The 18,310-nt window shown below is 39.1% G+C and overlaps 2 protein-coding genes, 1 long non-coding RNA gene and 1 other non-coding gene across 5 annotated transcripts; all 4 read right to left on the bottom strand.

Moving 5' to 3' along the window:
• Positions 1-2,355: 2,355 nt before the first annotated feature.
• On the bottom strand, positions 2,356-11,380 carry LOC102782245 (ras-related protein Rab-5C-like). Of its 2 annotated transcripts, none has more exons than XM_006791195.3 (6): positions 11,264-11,380; positions 10,120-10,420; positions 7,433-7,584; positions 4,131-4,253; positions 3,930-4,023; positions 2,356-3,760 (listed from the first exon to the last, which is right to left on the bottom strand). In XM_006791195.3, exons 2-6 carry the CDS (start codon positions 10,289-10,291, stop codon positions 3,633-3,635), a joined length of 669 nt encoding a protein of 222 aa, XP_006791258.2. In that variant the 5' UTR covers positions 10,292-10,420; positions 11,264-11,380; the 3' UTR covers positions 2,356-3,632. The 2 variants fall into 2 exon arrangements, with proteins under 2 accessions (XP_006791258.2, XP_006791257.2); XM_006791194.3 differs by having other exon boundaries at positions 11,236-11,372.
• A 970-nt stretch (positions 11,381-12,350) lies between these two features.
• Positions 12,351-13,239, bottom strand: LOC102781950 (uncharacterized). The gene is made up of 4 exons (XM_087844677.1): positions 13,082-13,239; positions 12,912-12,994; positions 12,640-12,750; positions 12,351-12,533 (listed from the first exon to the last, which is right to left on the bottom strand). The coding sequence occupies exons 1-4, from the start codon at positions 13,237-13,239 to the stop codon at positions 12,427-12,429; spliced, it is 459 nt and encodes a 152-aa protein (XP_087700803.1). The 3' UTR covers positions 12,351-12,426.
• An 838-nt stretch (positions 13,240-14,077) lies between these two features.
• trnaq-uug (transfer RNA glutamine (anticodon UUG)) lies at positions 14,078-14,149 on the bottom strand. The gene has a single exon. It is a non-coding gene; the product is annotated as a tRNA-Gln (tRNA).
• A 2,306-nt stretch (positions 14,150-16,455) lies between these two features.
• Positions 16,456-17,085, bottom strand: LOC118454179 (uncharacterized). Its single transcript, XR_015719422.1, has 3 exons — positions 17,020-17,085; positions 16,665-16,852; positions 16,456-16,520 (listed from the first exon to the last, which is right to left on the bottom strand). It is a non-coding gene; the product is annotated as an uncharacterized LOC118454179 (long non-coding RNA).
• Between the last annotated feature and the right edge of the window lie 1,225 nt (positions 17,086-18,310).

Below are 18,310 nucleotides of genomic sequence, written 5' to 3' on the forward strand. Positions count from 1 at the left end.
AGGAGGTGAACACAGATAAAGCAGACCAATACTGTGCCCTTCCTCTGCAGGACAGACTTTTCCTCACTTTGCCATTAATGGCTTTTTGCATGGCCGATATATATACTGTATAATATGCAGACAATAGCAAGTTTCTTCACCTTGTGAACAGCAGGTGAGAGTTCATCCTTTCCTTCATGTAAACTTAGTAACTCTGCAAGAAATATTACTTTAATATTAAATCGATTTTATCAATAGTTCTTTAATTCTGACTGATTGTTTAAAGATAGTTGAGCTTTTTTTAAGTGCAATGCTGCCATCTAGTGTTCAGAAATCTTTACTATGCCATGTCTGTGGTGACGTTTTTACAGGTGTATTTTTTAGACTTCAAATCATTTTTAAAACTCTCTTTGCATTGCAAAACGTGGCCCATGAGGAGGTTTATATATTTGTTTTGAAACCTGAAAAAGTATACTGCATATGCTTTCTTAAAACCTTATTCCAAAGTGGATTAAATAAATGTTTCACCTCGAAATTCTACATACAATACCCCATAATTACAAAACAGAAAAAGTTTGCTTGAGATTCTTGTAAATTTGTTAAAAATAAAAAACAATCCAGTTTCTTCTGCCTATCCAGGGCCAGGTCACAGGGGCAGCAGAGTAAGCAGACAAGCCCAGATCTCCCTCTCTGTGTCCACCTGCACCAGCTTGTTGGGGGAAGCCCAAGGCATTCCCAGGCCAGTTGAGAAATATAATCCTTCCACTGTGTCCTGGCTCTGCCCCGGGGCGTCCTCCTGGTGGGACATGGCTAGGACACCTCACCCAGGAGGCATCCTTGTCAGATGCCCAAAACCCTCTCAACTGGCTCCTTGGGATGTGGAGGAGCAGCAGCTCCACTCTGAGCCCCTACCGGTTGTCCAAACCCCTCAACCTATTTCTAAGGGAGAGGCCAGCCAGCCTTCTGAGAAAGCTCCTTTCTGTTGCTTGTATCCGCAATCTCGTTCTTTTGGTCACTACCCAAAGCTCGTGACCATTGGTGAGGGTAGGAATGTAGATTGACCGGTAAATTGAGAGCTTCACTTTTACGCTCAGCTCTCTCTTCACCACGATGGACAAGTACAGCATCTGCATCACTGCAGATGCTACACCAATCTGTCTGTCAATCTCCTCCTCCCTTCTCCCCTCACTCATGAACAAGACCTAGATACTTACACTCTTCCACTTAGGTCAGTAACTGGTCTCTGACCCAGAGTGGGCACTCCACTCCACTCAAGGACATTGACAGCGTGGTTGCGAAGCCACTCCTTTGTTATCTTGGCTGCTTGCTTAGGGTCAGTGTCATGTAGGAAGTTGAACAATCACCCTAGTTCAAGGTCTGGTCTGTTTGGCAGGTTATCATCAAGGATGTCTTTGTGCATTGCTGCATTTATCTTTCCCTCAACTCTGACTCATCTATCGCTTCCTGCTGGCGAAGAACATCCCACAAGATGATGCTTCCACCACCCCGCTTCACTGTAGGGAAAGTATTGGCCAATGGATGAGCTGTGCCTGGTTTCTTCCAGACATGACGCTTGGGATTCAGGTCAAAGAGTTCAATCTTTGTTTCAATAGACCAGAGAATGTTGTTTCTCATGGTCTGAGAGTCCTTCAGCTGCCTTTTGGCAAACCCCAGGTGTGCTCTTTTATCTCACTAGTTTACCATACAGGCCTGATTGGTGGAGTGCTTCAGAACTGGTTGTACTTCTGGAAGGTCCTCCTGTCTTCACAAAGCAACACTGGAGCTCTATTGTTGATCACCTCCCTGATCCCTTCTACCTCAGTCGCTCAGATGACCAGCTGTAGGAAGAGTCCTGTTTGTTTTAAACTTCTTCGATTTACAGATGATGGAGGCAATTGTGGTCTTTGGAACCTTCATGTCTGCATAGGTTTTTCTGTACTCTTGCCCACTGAATCTGTTCCTTGATACAATCCTGTCTTGGAGGTCTACCGACAATTCCTTGGACTTCATGTCTTGGGTTGTGCTCTGATATCGACTGTCTGCTATGGGAGGTCATATAGACAGGTATAGGCCTTTCCAAACTATGTCAAACCAACTTTCTTTTTAATACATTTGCAAGAATCTCAATCAAACTTTTTTCCCACTTTGTTATTATGGTATATATTTTGTGTAGGAGTTTTGAGATAAAATAATACATTTATTCCATTTTTGGAATAAGAATGTAACAAAAATTAAGGCAAATGTGGAACAAGTGAAGCGCTGCGAATACTTTTCACTGTAACTCCAGCACAATCGATCCATTTTATTAACCACTTGTGCTATTCAGGTCACACGGCACAAAGTATTGGGAAAAAAAACAACAAAACAACTCAAAACAAAGTGAATCTTGTATGTTATTTATTTCATTTCAGATTTACAAGTTATTTCACATTTCTTTTTTTTAAAAAAAAAAAAAGGCTAGCAACTCTCCGGTGTTACAGTTAGCAATAAAACAATGCAAGAAAACAACTGCATTTATGGTACAGCCTCTTCAGAAGTGTAGCCCCTCCAATCACGACCACCCTCAGCAAGCAAAGTCTTGAGCTTTTATTATAACAGTCTCACCCAACTCCCTATTAAGAATAACCAAAGCCACCTCTACACCTGGCATTACAATGTGATCTGCAACTAGATAATTTAATGATGGGAAAGTATAAGGAATGCAGGTGTAATTTTATGCACTGTGATTGGTATGTAATCAGACAATCCAGGGCACATTTAGAGGTGCTTGGCTTGCACTCTGATTAGATCTGTTAGTGTAAATGCAGTTAGTGCAGCCTAACAACATTAAGTTAAAAAAAAATCATCTACCCTTCAAGTTCTGCCTCTTCCTGCTCGCATCATGAAACTGAAATGTTAAGCAGAACCTTCAAAGTCTTCTATCTCCTCTTTCCAGAAATGGATAATATTAATTTCTGGACACAGAGATGGCCAACTTGCAAAGATAAAAGATCCATCTTTAACTTGTGAACTAACCAACCAACCAGACTAACCTGCATATAGAGACAACGTCAGGACACGGTCAGATGATTTTATACAAGGGCTAACAGCTAACTCCAAAATGCCACCTGTCACTATCAAGATAACTTACACATGCTAATGTCAGGTGCTTATGCTGCATTACGACAAAAAGATTAAATCGCTCTACCATTTGTAATTTAAGGATTAATATTTTTGGGTACTTTTTTTTCCCACTGAATATAGGCAAATGACAGGAGTAGAAAACGTGTGTGCATATATAAATATACATATTCTACACACACACAAACACACACACACACTCCAACAATTCCAACAACCTCAGCATCATGCTTCAAATTCATTTATAACAGCATTCGATCATCAGAGAGATGCTAAAGATCAACAGGGAGGCGGACAGACACAGAAGGGAAAGACAGAGAAGAAGTAGTGAGGGATCTTGGGAATTCCCTCTAGCTTATGATTTGCTTTACAAAAGTTCCTTTAATCAAACGGGATGCAGATAATCTCATCTGTAATCTCAGTGTGGAAGTGGCGAGTGGTTCTGCCCTCTCCTGCCTCTCTGGCTTTTTGCTACATGCTGTCCTTAAAATGATGTTCAGGGCTCGTTCACCAAGTTCGTTTTTTCTTGCTTCTTAGTTGCCGCCGCAGCACCGGCTGCTGCTGCTGCCCTGAGGGTTAGTTTGTTCTAGATCTACTCCTGTCCTTGTCCGCCCACCTTGTCCAGCTGTACCCTGGGGCTCGCTCTTCGGTAGCTTCTTCGCTACAGGGACAGGGGAACAGATATTTCAAAATAAAGCTAGGAAACAGCAAAACATCACCAAAAGGTGACAATAAACCAATACAGTTTTTTTTTAATCTATCACGTATGTTAGGTTAATTTGTGATTCCAAACTGGTCAACTGGAATATGTGACTAAATGCATTACTTACCTATAGCCATGAAAATTTCATTGACATTCATAGCAGTCTTGGCTGAGGTCTCCATAAAAAGCAGAGTGTTGTCATCGGCATAGGCTTGTGCCTCCTGAGAACATGATTTAGATATAAAAGTTAATCAACAAATTCAAATGAAGTCTCTAAATATCAGATTTTTTGCTTATATTAAGTATATTAAGATATGCATCTTTATACCTGAAACTCGACAGCTCTTTTGTTTGCGATGTCCGCTTTGTTGCCAGCCAGAGCGATCACTATGTTGGGACTGGCCTGCCTTTGAAGCTCCTTCACCCAATTTTTCGCACGATCAAAAGTGTCCTGAAAAACCAACAAACTTAATTTGCATTTCCCCAAAGTATTTAGCACTACAGCTATCTTTAATGTTGGTTAAACATGTTTTCTTTTTTTTAATTTCATTCTAGCATAGCTGATGTGACCTCAAAAAGCCCACAAGCCCATGAACACACACGAACACACACGCATATGTTTAAAATTAACTTACACTGAGTCAAAGCACACCCTCTGTCATGTATGTAAAAATAATCTTAAATATTAGGTTAATTAAACTGCAGGTGAGAAACAACACACAACATGTTACGCCATGTTATTATTTATTTAACTAAAATTTAACTAAAATGCAGAAGCAGTGTGTAATAAAATTAAGCACACCTCATTTTCTCTATGATGTTATCAGTCTCTCACATCACTGTGAAGGAATTCTGGCCCACTCTATATTGCTTTGTTTATGCAATGCTTTTTAAGCTCCTACCACAACATTCAATGAGGTTGAGGTCCTTACTTTGACTGGGCCATCGAGGCATCTGACTTCTTTTCTTTTTCCAGACATCATTATTATAGATCTGCTGTTGTGCTGGGAATCATTGTCCTGTTCCATGACCCAATTTTAGCTATTTTTTAACTGTCAGACAGATGGCCTCACATATGACTCTAGAACAGGGCTCCCCAATCCCAGTCCACGAGGGCCGGTGTCCCTGCAGGTTTTAGATCTCACCCTGGGTCAACACACCTGAATCACATGATAGTTCATTAACAGGCCTCTGGAGAACTTCAAGACATGTTGAGAAGGTAATTTATCCATTTAAATCAGCTGTGGTGGATCAAGGACACACCTAAAACCTGCAGGGACACCGGCCCTCGTGGACTGGGATTGGGGACCCCTGCTCTAGAATAATTTGGTATACTGATGAGATCATAGTTGAATAAAGAACCGCAAGGTGTCCAGCTCCTGTGGCCGCCAAAAGCCCAAATCACCACCCCTCCACCCCTGTGCTCTCACTTGGTATGAGACGTTTCTGCTGATATGCTGTGTTTGGTTTTCACAAAAGTGGTGCTGTGCATTATGGACAAGCATCTCCACTTTGGTTTTATCTATTCAAAGGACATTGGTCCACACATCTTGTGGTTTGTTCAGTGCATTTGCTGGAAGATTAGAAACTATATTTAATGTTTTCCACATGTGAATATTAGTTTACTGAGAATAATAAATTTAATTTATTTGGAAATTACATTATGATCCTTTAAAATCATCGCTGATGTCTTTCCTCCTTGGCATTGTAAACACACACCCGAATGCTCCAGACCAGAAAATTGAAAAGTATCTGCTTTTACAGACGGGCTCACACTTACTAATGATAAACTAAAGTGCCGCTATTTACACTCTTAATTCCTATGGAAACAGTGAGGATGTACTTAGTTTTTCACACATTGCTTTTTCATTTTGGCTTAGTTTTAGTTAAATGAATGTATCATGTTTTGCTCTTTATCTGAGGTTGTATCTAAATCATAGTTACAGGTTAATTGCAAAAAAACAAACAAAAATAAGTGAGAATCTTGAATCCTTCAGTAAAAGCCAAAACACACCTTAACAATTGTAGCTGTTTTTTCAGTGATTTTTTAAAAATGATCACTGATTATCAGCATATTTTGCATTCTTCCACTCTTGGGAGCAACAAAACAATGAAACAAATGAATTAAACAAAGCAGTATCTGCAAGCATCATACAGTATGTCACGAAACTGAGTACACCCCTCACATTTTTGCCATTATTACCTAAACCACTGGCAACAAAAATGAGTAAACCCCTAAGTGAAAATGTCCAAATGGTGCCAAAAGTGTCAATATTTTGTGTGGCCACCATTATTTTCCAACACTGCCTTAACTCTATTGAGCGTGGAGTTCACTAGAACTTCACAGGTTGCCATGGGAATCCTCTTCCACTCCTTCATAATGACATCATGGAGCAGGTGGATGTTGGAGACCTTGCGCTCCTCCACTTTCCATTAGAGGATGCCCCACAGATGTTCAATAGGGTTTAAGTCTGGAGACATGCTAGGTCTGTTTAGCAGCTTTACCCTCAGTTTATTTAACAAGGCAGTGGTCTTTTTGGAGGTGTGTTTGGGTTTGTTATCATGTTGGAATCCTGCCCTGTGGGACAGTTTCTGAAGGGAGGGGATCATGCTCTGCTTCAGTATGTCACAGTACATGTTGGCATTCAGGGTTCCCTCAATTATTACGTTCCCCAGTGCCAGCAGCACTGATGCAGCCCCAAACAATGACACTCCCACCACCATGCTTGACTGTAGGCAAGACAAACTTTGTACTCTTCACCTGGTTGCCGCCACACACCCTTGACACAATCTGAACCAAATAACTTAATCTTGGTCTTATCCATGTCCTTAGTCTGCTTGTCTTCAGCAAACTGTTTGCCGACTTTCTTATGCATCATCTTTAGAAGAAGAAGAAGCTTCCTTCTGTGAGGACATCCATTTGATGCAGTGTGAGGCGTATGGTCTAAGCACTGACAGGCCTTAATGCCTTCAATTTCTCCAGCAATTCTGGCAGCACTCATACATTTATTTTCAAAAGACCTCTGGGTATGACGTTGAGCACTCAACTTCTTTGATCAACCATGGCGAGGTTTGTTATGAGTGGAACCTGTCCTATTAAACTGATGGTCTTGGCCACCGTGCTGCAGCTCAGTTTCAGGGTGTTGGCAATATTCTTATAGCCTGAGCCATCTTTATGTAGAGTAACAATTCTTTTTTTCAGATCTCCAGACAGTTCTTTACCATGAGGTGCCTAATAAACTTCCAGTGACCAGTATGAGAGAATGTGAGAACAATAACACCAAATTCAACAACCTGTTTCCCATTTACACCTGAGACCTTGTGAAACTAATGAGTCACATGACACCAGGGAGGGAAAATGGCTAATTGGGCACAATTTGGACATTTTCACTTAGGGGCGTACTCACTTTTATTGCCAGCGGTTTAAGCAATAATGGCTGTGTGTTTAGTCATTTAGAGGGGACAGCAAATTTTCACTGTTGTATAAGCTGTACACGGACTACATTGTATCAAAGTGTCATATCTTCAGTGTTGTCCCATGAAAATATATAACTAAATATTTACAAAAATTGGAGGGGTATACTCAGTTTTCTGAGATACTGTAACTGTTACCCTGTGCGTGAAACCTACTGTGTTGGTAATGTCATAGACCACGATGGCTGCTTGAGCCCCTCTGTAGTACATTGGAGCCAGGCTGTGGTAGCGCTCCTGACCCGCTGTGTCCCAGATCTCAAACTTCACAGTGGTGTCGTCAAGGCAGACAGTCTGAGTGAGGAAAGCAGCTGCAGGGAGAATGAAAACGTAAACAATAAATAAATGAAACACTCAATCTTCCTAGAAGACTATCCTGTTCACATCTGATTTGAAGATAAGTTAGGAGGCATTGCATCACTTCAGATTAGCTTGGGCACAAATTCATATACAGGGCTCGCAGAATCGCTAGCCCGACGTCCCGGGGCTAGCGATTTTTCCAGTCGGGCTACCAAAATCTATCTCTGCCCTGTCCGTCGGGCTATCGTGGGAAGGAAAAATATATGTCAATGCTTTTGCATTCTTTCGGAAATGTAGCTGGGTAATTATGTCATTGGCATCGGTGAGCCACTGTCAATATGTGACATATTGAAATCGCGTTTGAATTTGCGCTTGTTTTTTGCTTTCACTTTGCAATCGCGCGAACTGTGTATAGAGAGCGACAGCACTGATTGGTGAGTGATGATAATTTGCGCACCAATTCCTCTGACATCGTCTTATCAATCGTTAGCTTACTATGCAAACATGACAAGTGAAATCTCCCGCAGCAAGCTTAAACATGTGAGAGGTTGATCGCGCAGAGAATCGCTGAGCGTTATGTGAGTGCGCGTGTAAAAGCAGCAGGATATATATTTTAGTTCTGCTGAGCCAAATAAGACAGGTCAGGGTGAAGAAGTGACAGCCAAAGAAAAGCTTACCACAAAACAGAAAAATTATGACAAATCAGACTATAAGGCAAAAAGAAAGTGCAGCTTTATGGTTTCATGGACAAAAGAATTTCTGTGGCTGCAATATGACAAGCTAAATAACCAGGGCTGCACATAAGTGGTCTGCAGGTGCGCATTCGCTGTCAAAATAAAAGACGCGCACCAGATAAGAAGTTGCAACGCGTGTTTGCGTACATAAGATTTTCTGGAGGAGGACAGACATTTGTTTAGAACTCTTAAAGACGTCGAAGAAGCTCCTTTAAGCAATTACTTTGGTTTTCCTCCACCTCCAAAGAAATGTCAGAAGGAGTCAGAACCACAAAAGAAGCGCGTATTCTCGGAAAAGTGGTTGCAGGAGGTGAGCTGGCTTCAAACAAATGATGAACGCACAGAGATGTGGTGCAGAATGTGCCGTGAAAATCCCACTCTAGCGGACAAAAACAGCCTTTTATATGGACGCAAACCCGCGCTGCAACTTCTTATCTGGTGCGCGTCTTTTATTTTGACAGCGAATGCGCACATGTGGACCACTTATGTGCAGCCATGTAAATAACATAATGTTCTGCCGGTTGTGTTGTTGGTTTTCCCTCGATTTCTGAGTCGACAAGCGCCTTTGTTACTGGGACCAGTAATTTTAAGAAAGGCCCCCATTAGAACCCATGAGAAATGCATTATTGCTCAGTCTGCAATATCTTTCCCAGAACAAACACCAATTGCAAATAACATACTAAAAATAAACCTGAAAAATCAGTTTAAAACAGCGTACTATGTTGCAAAGAGTGAACTACCACTGGTACAATTTAGCAGTCTTTGCAAACTTCAAAAAGCAAATGGCCTAGCTCTTGGTTCCACTTGCCTCTTACCCGTGACTTCAGTGGAAATTTCAAATTCAGGATCTGACACAGACTGATTCATGTCCTACACAGTTCTTACAAGTTCATAGAAATTTCTGTTCAATTAGAACCAAGTATTTGAGTTGATGATTGTAATTTTTATACAATTAATGTTTTGTTTCCTTTACAATATTATACTTTAATGTATAATATTGTAACGGAAACAAAACATCAATCAAAAAATTGCTCTCTTTTTTATTCGGGCTACTTAAATTTATTTTGGGCTACCAAAAACTGAAGAGTCCCTGCCCGAAGGGCTACCACGGATTTTGAAATTTTGCGAGCCCTGATATAATTCTAAATGCTACATCTACAGATGGATGACCTCTGTGTAGGATAACGCGCCACATCACAAGACTCGTATCATCTCGAACTGGTTCTTCAACGATCAGTTCACTGTACTTAAATGGTCATCACAGTCACATATCTGAATTCAACAGGGCACCTTCTGGATGTGGCTGAACAGGGATTTGCATCATACATATGCAGCTGAGAAATATGGATCACCTGTGTGATACTATCATGTCAATATGGACCAAAATCTCAGAGTAATGTTTTCGGCACTAGTAGAATCTATGCCATGAAGAACTAAGACAGTTCTGAAGGTAAAACGAGGCCCAACTTGGTACTAGCAAGATGTGCCTAACATACTGACCAGTAAATGCATGTTCTTTATGTGAACAGCTTTTATTTTTGATGAAACATTTGCCAAATTTCAGCAATGTTATTTAAGGAAAGCTCTTCTACGGATGCTTGTTTTTAAATGACATTTAACATTTGGGAATACTTGAGAGGAATACGAAAGGCACATTTACCCATGTGAGTTATCAAACCTGATACAGCACTAAGATTCTTAAATTTCAAACAATATTCACTTAACATGCAGACAGCAACATAATCTACCTAAAGAAACACCTACAGCTTCCAAACAAAATCGGTTTCCTTCATTTAGAAACGTGTTTCTCACCTCCAATGGTGCTCTCCTGGAATTCGTGGAACTGCCCTTTGACAAAGCGTAGCACTAAGCTCGACTTCCCCACCGCTGACTCCCCCAGCAGGACCAGCTTGAACTGGCAGATTTTATTTGCTGCTGCAGCACCATTAGGCCTGTTTGCTCCTCCACCACCACGTCCAGCCATTGACAGAGACTGTTAGGAAACAAACTAAATACTCGGAGTTTGGGAAGGGTTGGAAGTCCACGCACCAATTGTGAGCGAGGTCAGAAATCACACTCCGGGGCGACAAAAACAGCGGTGATCCAGGCAAGCCTGAAACATTTAAAAAAAAAAACTGAACCCTTTTTTGTGGGTACATTTTAGGAATACATATCTATAAGTGACTGATTTTTACGTTAGCTTGTAGATAACACTTGTTTTCTCATACCTCTGCTCGACTAACGTTTGTTTATCCCCGATTATAGCGTAGAAACAACGCAGTATCCATCATATAAGTTATTGTTAATTATGTTATAAAGCCTGTCAGCTCTTCTATCAGACAATACCGAACTGACACAAAAGATTCACATCAGTCGCTGTCATGTGAAGTTCATAACCATAGATCTACATGCGGTCTGTTCACTTTTTAACTGCTAAAAGTACAGCTGAGCAGGTCTCCGCCATAGTTATCTGAAATTATTTGTTAGCAGCAGCAAATGTTGTTTGGTTAAAAAAATAAAAATAAACACTTAAATTATAAAATGGAAAAGGGCACCACATACAGCCTTGAACTCTCAAACACTGATATCGATATCGGCCTGAAAGACCTAGTCTGGCATGTTAGTAACAGCTGACGAGTTAAGCTAAAACAACCTAGAAATGGCTCCATTCTGTTTTTAATGCTGTCTCACAAGCTAAAATGCTTCTGTAGTCAACAGGACACTAACAAACAATTTAAGTGTGCGTATTTGTAGTTACAAGTCCAAAAGCACCGGGTGAACCCGCTAGTCGTTTAACTTTGACCGTCTAAACGGACAAAAACACCATCAGTCAGACAGTTAGCTCGGAAGCTAAAGCTCGTCTGTATTAACGACGATCAAATCAGTTCATAATGCTAATCGGCTAACAGGAAGTTTTGGTTTTCTTACCGACAACGAAAAACAAGATTCGCTGTACCGTGTGTAGAGTGACTTATAACGATGTTATTTCTCGTTAACAGCGTTTTCTCCCGTTCCACTAAAAGACTTCCAGCTTCTGTGGAATATATGCTTCCGCCTTCAGTAACAAAAATACTTCCTGGATTCGCTTGTCATGTGATGTGATGTCACAGCCAATCAAATACAGAGATTGCAGAACGTCAGCAGGAGCTAGCTCAGTCCTGTACTATTTTTAAAATGATCAATGACAGAAACACTTGCAATGACTTTTAGAGGAAGATTATTTCGCAGTGCTTGGGTAATTTGCAACAAAGGTTTAAGTTCAAAAACTCATACTCCAAAAAAAGACTTGATCCAACTTTTCATGACATAATTGACATTATTTTTATTGTTATTATTATATCCTTCTGGATGTTTAGTAAGCTAGAAATACAATTAGATGTTATGCGATTTAAAAGACACATTTGTGTAGCCAAGGGATTCGTTAATTCTATTTATATTTTCAGAGATATTTACACAATTAACCAAGTATTTTCTTCTTTCCTAATAACTGGTTGTGCCACCCTTGGCAGCACAAATTGCAGTCAAGCTTTTGCAATAACTGGTAATGATTCTTTCACAACTCCGTAGAGAAATTTTGGCCAACTCTGCTTTGCAGAATTGTTTTAATTCAGCTACACTGGCAGTTTCTTGAGCATGAATGGCCTTTAAAGTCATGCCAAAACATTTCAGTCGGATTTATGTCCAGACTTTGACTCAGTGACTCCAAAACCTTTCTCACATTTTGAGAAACAAAAACATTTTTCCTGTGACTCTTTAGTAACAAAGGTCATCTCTGTGCAGAAACAACACATGGTTAAATGCCACATGGTGGTGCAATTGGAAAGCAAATAACATTCGGAGGGATTTGGAACACACTCAAAGATACAACCGTATTTTGTTTTGCAGAAAATGTAAGTTATTGTCTGATTTTGCTTTCTTTTCTCCCCTGAATTATAGTTGTATTACAATAAAGTGAAGTAATCTATTCTAAGGAACACCAGACTAACAAAGGATTTGCAGTTATGATGGCCATAAAACAGTGTAAGTGTATAATTAGTTGATTTTATTGTGAAAATTGTATTACACAATATGTGGGATTGGATTATTTATTCGCTGGAAAATATTGTGTATGATAGCCATTTATCTGTTGCACAGATCAGCTGAGCAGCAAGTGGCAGATGATACACCGGGCTGATTCATTATCCTGCAGTCATTTGACTTCATGCAACCTTTGAAATATCTGGGAGCTGTGGAAACAAGGAAAACAAGGTGGTATGAAATCATCTGTTGTAACTGATTTAATTTTGTTCTTTTTTTTCCTGCACACTAAACCAAATGAGGGTTTGGACTTACTAGATCCTGCATAAATGATGGCACTGGTGCAGACATTGTTATAGCCATGGCAAGTCTCCACAGAGTTTGGGCAGTGTCGCAGACCTCCACAGTAACACTTCAGAGCTTCACCTGGGAAAAAGAATTAATCAGGTTTAATCACTGTAGCAAAGCATTTTCACAGCCAATGATTTAAATACAGTAAATAGAACAGTAGCAGAGTCTCCCAAATGTGCCTCATTGACAGATATGGAAAATGATGCATATATAAAAAAGGCTGCAGCTTCACTCACTCTGGCTGACGACCAGCAAAACCAAAACAGCAACAATCACAGTCTTCATGTCTTCACGATGTCTCGCCTCACTGCACCAATCTCTGTATGAAAAAAGGGAATAAATGTGAGAAGATTAAACTTTTTAAGCACCTCCATAATCCACATATTGAAGGACAAACACATCCCACCTGATGAATGATTCTTCTGGAGAGTGATTCCTCAAATGTGTGACAGCTGGGTTTCCATCCTCCTTTTTTATTTGGTCTTGTTGTGCAAGCATGCAGAGTGAAATATCAAGATCAGACTGTGATGCTGCAAAAACACACCGTGACACCACTTGACTCATCAAGAGAATGTGCAAATATATTTGCACACCAATTGTTCTGTTTGTATAAGCAACATATGCAGCGCAAAGTAACAACATGATGTGAGGACACGTATAAAGTGCAATCAGCCAATTTGGACCAACACTACAAATAAATAAATAAATAGGTGAGCAAATTGTAACAGGGTATACAGAACATGATAAAACCTCTTCAAATACAGAGAATTGTTTAGTTTGAAGATTTGTTATTGATCTTGGAAATACCAGAGTGCAATCATAAGGGACATTTTCAGATCAGTGTGTCCCTAAAGATTTACAGTAAGCAATCAACTAGTGAAGCTGTTTTACAACATAAACAAACAGATGACAAATGTCTGAAAAACAAATATTTCAATCTTTGAATACTAATAAAAAAACCCTGAAAAATAACAAAAATAATCATAAAGTGTTAATGTAGAAGTAGGGAATAAATGTGTGAAGATCAAACTTTTTAAGCTCCTCCATAATCCACATATCGAAGGACAAACACATCCCACCTCATGAATGATTCTTCTGGAGAGTGATTCCTCAAAAATAATCATAAAGTGTTAATGTAGAACTGGGAAGAGATTTTAAAAAAAAAACATGACCTTTTAAAACACGATTTTGATTTTGGCAAAGTTGAAAACTGCCAAATAAGCCCATGGAGTCTTTGTAACAAGACAATCAGCATAAACCAAAAAGGTCTCAGCATACATACAGAGCTGTGCAAAAGTCTCAAGTCACTTCTCTTTGTTAATGTTTTGTCAGGAAAATGTGAAATAAATGCAGACATATATGGAAATCCAGTATGCATTTACAAAGAGTTTAATTTGCTCTCAGGTTCCACTGAGACTTGAACTCAGATTACTGGATTCAAAGTCCAGAGTGCTAACCATTACACCATGAAACCGCTTCTCAAAGACTAGTGTCACTGAAACACCAGAGCTTTTATTTACTGAGTCTTGGCATAATATAAAATGAAAAATAGAAGCAGTGTCAAGTCACCCCTCATTACTTTATGTTTTCTTGGAAAATTGGAATTTGGTGCAGCGATTTATTGAAACATCTGAAAAGATAAATTCAAATGCAGCATTTAAGGGAAAAACAGAGTTTGTACAATTCTAACGAGCTTGAAAATCAATATTTGGTATGATCACCTTTATTCTTTAACACATTCTGAACTCTTTTAGGCAAGCGTTCTTGTAATTTCTTTAAATAGTCTAGCTCTCCAGGCTTCTTGAAGGACATTCAAAGCTCTTCTTTGGATGTTGGTTGCCTTTTGGTCTTTTCTCTGTTAAAATGATTTAGGATCATTGTCGTGCTGAAAATTGTCAACCAGAAGTTTTCCAGATAGTACTGCATGATAGATTCACATCTGACAATACCGTTCCCAACACCACCGGCTGAATTGCAGCCACAAACCATGACAGAGTCTCGACTGAGTTTCAAAGGTTTAAAGATTGCTGTAGACACTCTCACTACAACACATCTCCCCTGGCCTCCTCTGGGTATAGTGATGATAATTTGAACAAAAAATTTGTAATTTGGATTCATCTGGATCTGTTGATTTTCAGTCCAGTTCTTATGTAACACCTCAACCTGTTCTTCCTGTTTGCCTTGGATAAGAAAGGCTTTTTGACAGCCAACCATCCTCTGGGACCATTTCTGACAAGGTCTCAGCAAACAGTAGATGGATCAACTGAAGGGCCAGATGTATGTGTCAGGTCTGCTGGATTTTTTCTTACTTCTATCTTCAGATACTGTTCACCTGCTATAGATATTTTTTAGGCCTGGTACTTGTTCGGTCCATTTGTCCAATTTCCCTCTATTTTAAGGACACACTGGACACCGTGCTGAGATATGTCACGTTTTCAGCTAATAGCTCTTGGGATTTTGGGAGTTTGCATTAACTTTGGCATTTTTCATAGATTCTACTAAAGAAATGGGAACAAATTCTATGTTTGTGTGACAGGCTGCTGGTAACAACATGCATAAAGATACAATTTAAAATTGATTTTTTGGTAAGTTGTCTGTTAGGTATACTGCCTTTTTATGGTTCATAGTGAGCGTTAAGTACAAGCTTACATCTGGTCTTGTCTGGTCTTTGCAATTTCTATCCCACTTAACTCATGTAATTTCTGTCAAGTAATGAAACCAAATGAAATCCTCTAGTGTTGGCTAATTAAATACAAACATATAACCTGTGTCCTTACTTTTACCATACTTCTTACACATAAGACCAATTCAGGAATATAACATACTGTGCATGAGGTATAGTATTGAGGTCAGTACATCATACCAACTCATTATGTTGCACTGTAAATATCAGATCTTTTATATCAGTGGGTTTTTTTGTATGTATTTATTTTAAAATATATATACAAACATCTGTAAACAGTCTCTTTATGTTTGTGTCGTTTATTTCTGTTTTGATCATTTTCTTTGTTTAGTCTTTCCAATTTTCTAACACCCATGTAACAACGCTTTGATGCATTTTCCCAATAAATGAATAACAAAAGGATATTAATAATAATCTAAATATAGCTTCCTGCTTCTGGCTAAAGCATAACCTTTTGACTGACTGACAATTTTAAGTCACATTTTAATGTCCTCAGTGTTTCAGTTTTTTGGTTAGTTTCCTATAACAGCTTTTTGTATGTAAAATCAGAAATTATTACTTTAACAAACCACTGACAAACCATATTTCATGATGAGCACCTTTGTAAATTGGCCATAACAAACCTAGTTAGTGTTCAATAAATAACTAATAGTTCAAAAACATTAGTGTAATGAAGTGATGTTGTCATTTAAGAAAACAAACCCAATTAATTCTCTAGAGAATAGAAAATAATACAAATAAGAACTGATATAAAAACCAAAGATGAAATAAACTGCTCTTTATTATGAGAACACCAGAATGCACACTACATGACAGTATACATGTTTACAGGCATTAGTATCTGTTGCACAGATCAGTTGAGCAGCAATGGATAGATAATACACCAGGCCGAGTCACTGTCCTGCAGACATTTGACTTCATGCAACCTTTGGAATATCTGGGCGCTGTGGAAACAAGGAAAACATGGTGGTATGAAATCATTTGTTGTAACTGATTTAATTTTTTTCTTTTTTTTTTCTGCACAGTAAACCAAATGAGGGTTTGGACTTACTAGATTTTGCATGAAGGAAGACAGTGCTGCAGACATTGTTAAAGCCATGGCAGAACTCCACAGAGTTTGGGCAGTACGACAGACCTCCACAGTAACACTTCAGGGCTTCACCTAAAAAACAAAGAAACCAACTGGGTTTGATACAAGAGCATTCAGGAAGCTGCAATTTTATCTCTAAAATCTAAAAATACCCCAAAAACCCCAAAAACTATATCTAATTCAAAGTGAACTGTTGCAGAGCTTCTCAAGCCTCACTTGTTTCATGGGCAGATGTTTGATATAGAAAGTAGCTTTTAAACAGGGCTGCAGCTTAACTCCATCCTCCATCCTCCTCCTTTTTTATTTGGTCTTGTTGTGAAATTGATGCAAATCCAGTGTATCATTAACTCAAAACTTCATCTTTGCACAAACACAGAGAGAAAGATTAAGATCAGACTGCGATGCTGCAAAAAAAAAAAGAAACAAATCAGGTTTAATCACTGTAGCAAAGCATTTTCACAGCCAATGATTTAAATAGAGTAAATAGAACAGTAGCAGAGTCTCCCAAATGTGCCTCATTGACAGATATGGAAAATGATGCATATATAAAAAAGGCTGCAGCTTCACTCACTCTGGCTGACGACCAGCAAAACCAAAACAGCAACAATCACAGTCTTCATGTCTTCACGATGTCTCGCCTCACTGCACCAATCTCTGTATGAAAAAAGGGAATAAATGTGAGAAGATCAAACTCTTTAAGCTCCTCCATAATCCACACAATGAAAGACAAACACATCCCACCTGATGAACGATCCTTCTGTTGAGTGATTCCTCAAATGTGTGTCAGCTGGGTTTTCATCCTCTGTTATTTGGTCTTGTTGTGCAATTGATGTGAATCTAGTGTATCATTAACTCAAAACTTCATGTGGGTTTTTGCACAAACACAGAGTGAAATATCAAGATGAGACTGTGATGCTGCAAAAACACACCGTGACACCACTTGACTCATCAAGAGAACGTGCAAATATATTTGCACACCAATTGTTCTGTTTGTATAAGCAACATATGCAGCGCAAAGTAACAACATGACGTGAGGACACGTATAAAGCGCAATCAACCAATTCTTCTGACCTGTTGTGTAATATTTGCATTGCTTTTGCATGCTCAGTGTAATATTACCTTGAACACCTGGAACACCCACATGGTGGGTCCTAGGAAAACACACACTGACACAACTTACAGGGAATGCACAATATGCTGTTGAAGGAATAGCGTCATATTCCGATGTTTTCCAACAGATTTTCCAGTTAAACAACCTTTGCTTCTGTTAGAAAGTGTAAATAATGAGTTAATAATGAACCAAATTTACATAAAAATGTAGATATGAAGAGTTACTCTGTTCCAATCAGCAAAGAAGATCATTTGTTTGCTTATTTTCTTGTCTGGGAAGTTTCATCAACAGCTTCTTTTGAAAAACACAATTATTGTACATTCACTTATATAATCAGATTGAGTGGCGAGTAAGGACGAGGATAAACCAGCGCCGTTGCCTTCAAAGGCCCTAATGAGACGCAGAGCAGCTGCAAATCCTCTTCTTTTAAGAAAGCACGGTGCTGACTTTGTGTTCTTCTGTGGTCGTCTGAAATTTTATTCAACTTGTGGACACAATTTTTTTCCTCTTTAATCCTTTCTTCAAAGATATCAAAAATGAAGCCATTTATTTCAAAGCTGAACTGCTGCAGCCCTCTCGTTTCTCATTTTGTTAAACTCGGGGCTGCAAATTTAACTTAATTATCAAGAAATAATCAGACAAGACAATCATCAAATTTCCAGAGTAATAATAAAGTAAACTAAACAAATACAGTGATGTCTAATAATTGTGAGCTTTGGTCTTTTTCAGGCATCAGTACTAATCACCTAAT

The sequence above is a fragment of the Neolamprologus brichardi genome, chromosome 8 (genome assembly GCF_056152115.1).
Source record: "Neolamprologus brichardi isolate AB-2024 chromosome 8, ASM5615211v1, whole genome shotgun sequence".
Lineage (NCBI taxonomy): Eukaryota > Metazoa > Chordata > Actinopteri > Cichliformes > Cichlidae > Neolamprologus > Neolamprologus brichardi.

Excerpts from the sequence above, each read along its gene's own strand:
- LOC102782245 (XM_006791195.3), bottom strand. The coding sequence starts at position 10,291 with ATGGCTGGACGTGGTGGTGGAGGAGCAAACAGGCCTAATGGTGCTGCA. Across the intron at positions 4,024-4,130 it reads AAAGAGCTGTCGAGTTTCAG|GAGGCACAAGCCTATGCCGA; the intron begins GTATAAAGATGC and ends TCATGTTCTCAG. Across the intron at positions 3,761-3,929 it reads TGAAATTTTCATGGCTATAG|CGAAGAAGCTACCGAAGAGC; the intron begins GTAAGTAATGCA and ends CTGTCCCTGTAG.
- LOC102781950 (XM_087844677.1), bottom strand. The coding sequence starts at position 13,239 with ATGAGTCAAGTGGTGTCACGGTGTGTTTTTGCAGCATCACAGTCTGAT. Across the intron at positions 12,995-13,081 it reads CCAGAAGAATCATTCATCAG|AGATTGGTGCAGTGAGGCGA; the intron begins GTGGGATGTGTT and ends TTTTTCATACAG. Across the intron at positions 12,534-12,639 it reads CATCATTTATGCAGGATCTA|CTCCCAGATATTTCAAAGGT; the intron begins GTAAGTCCAAAC and ends TTGTTTCCACAG.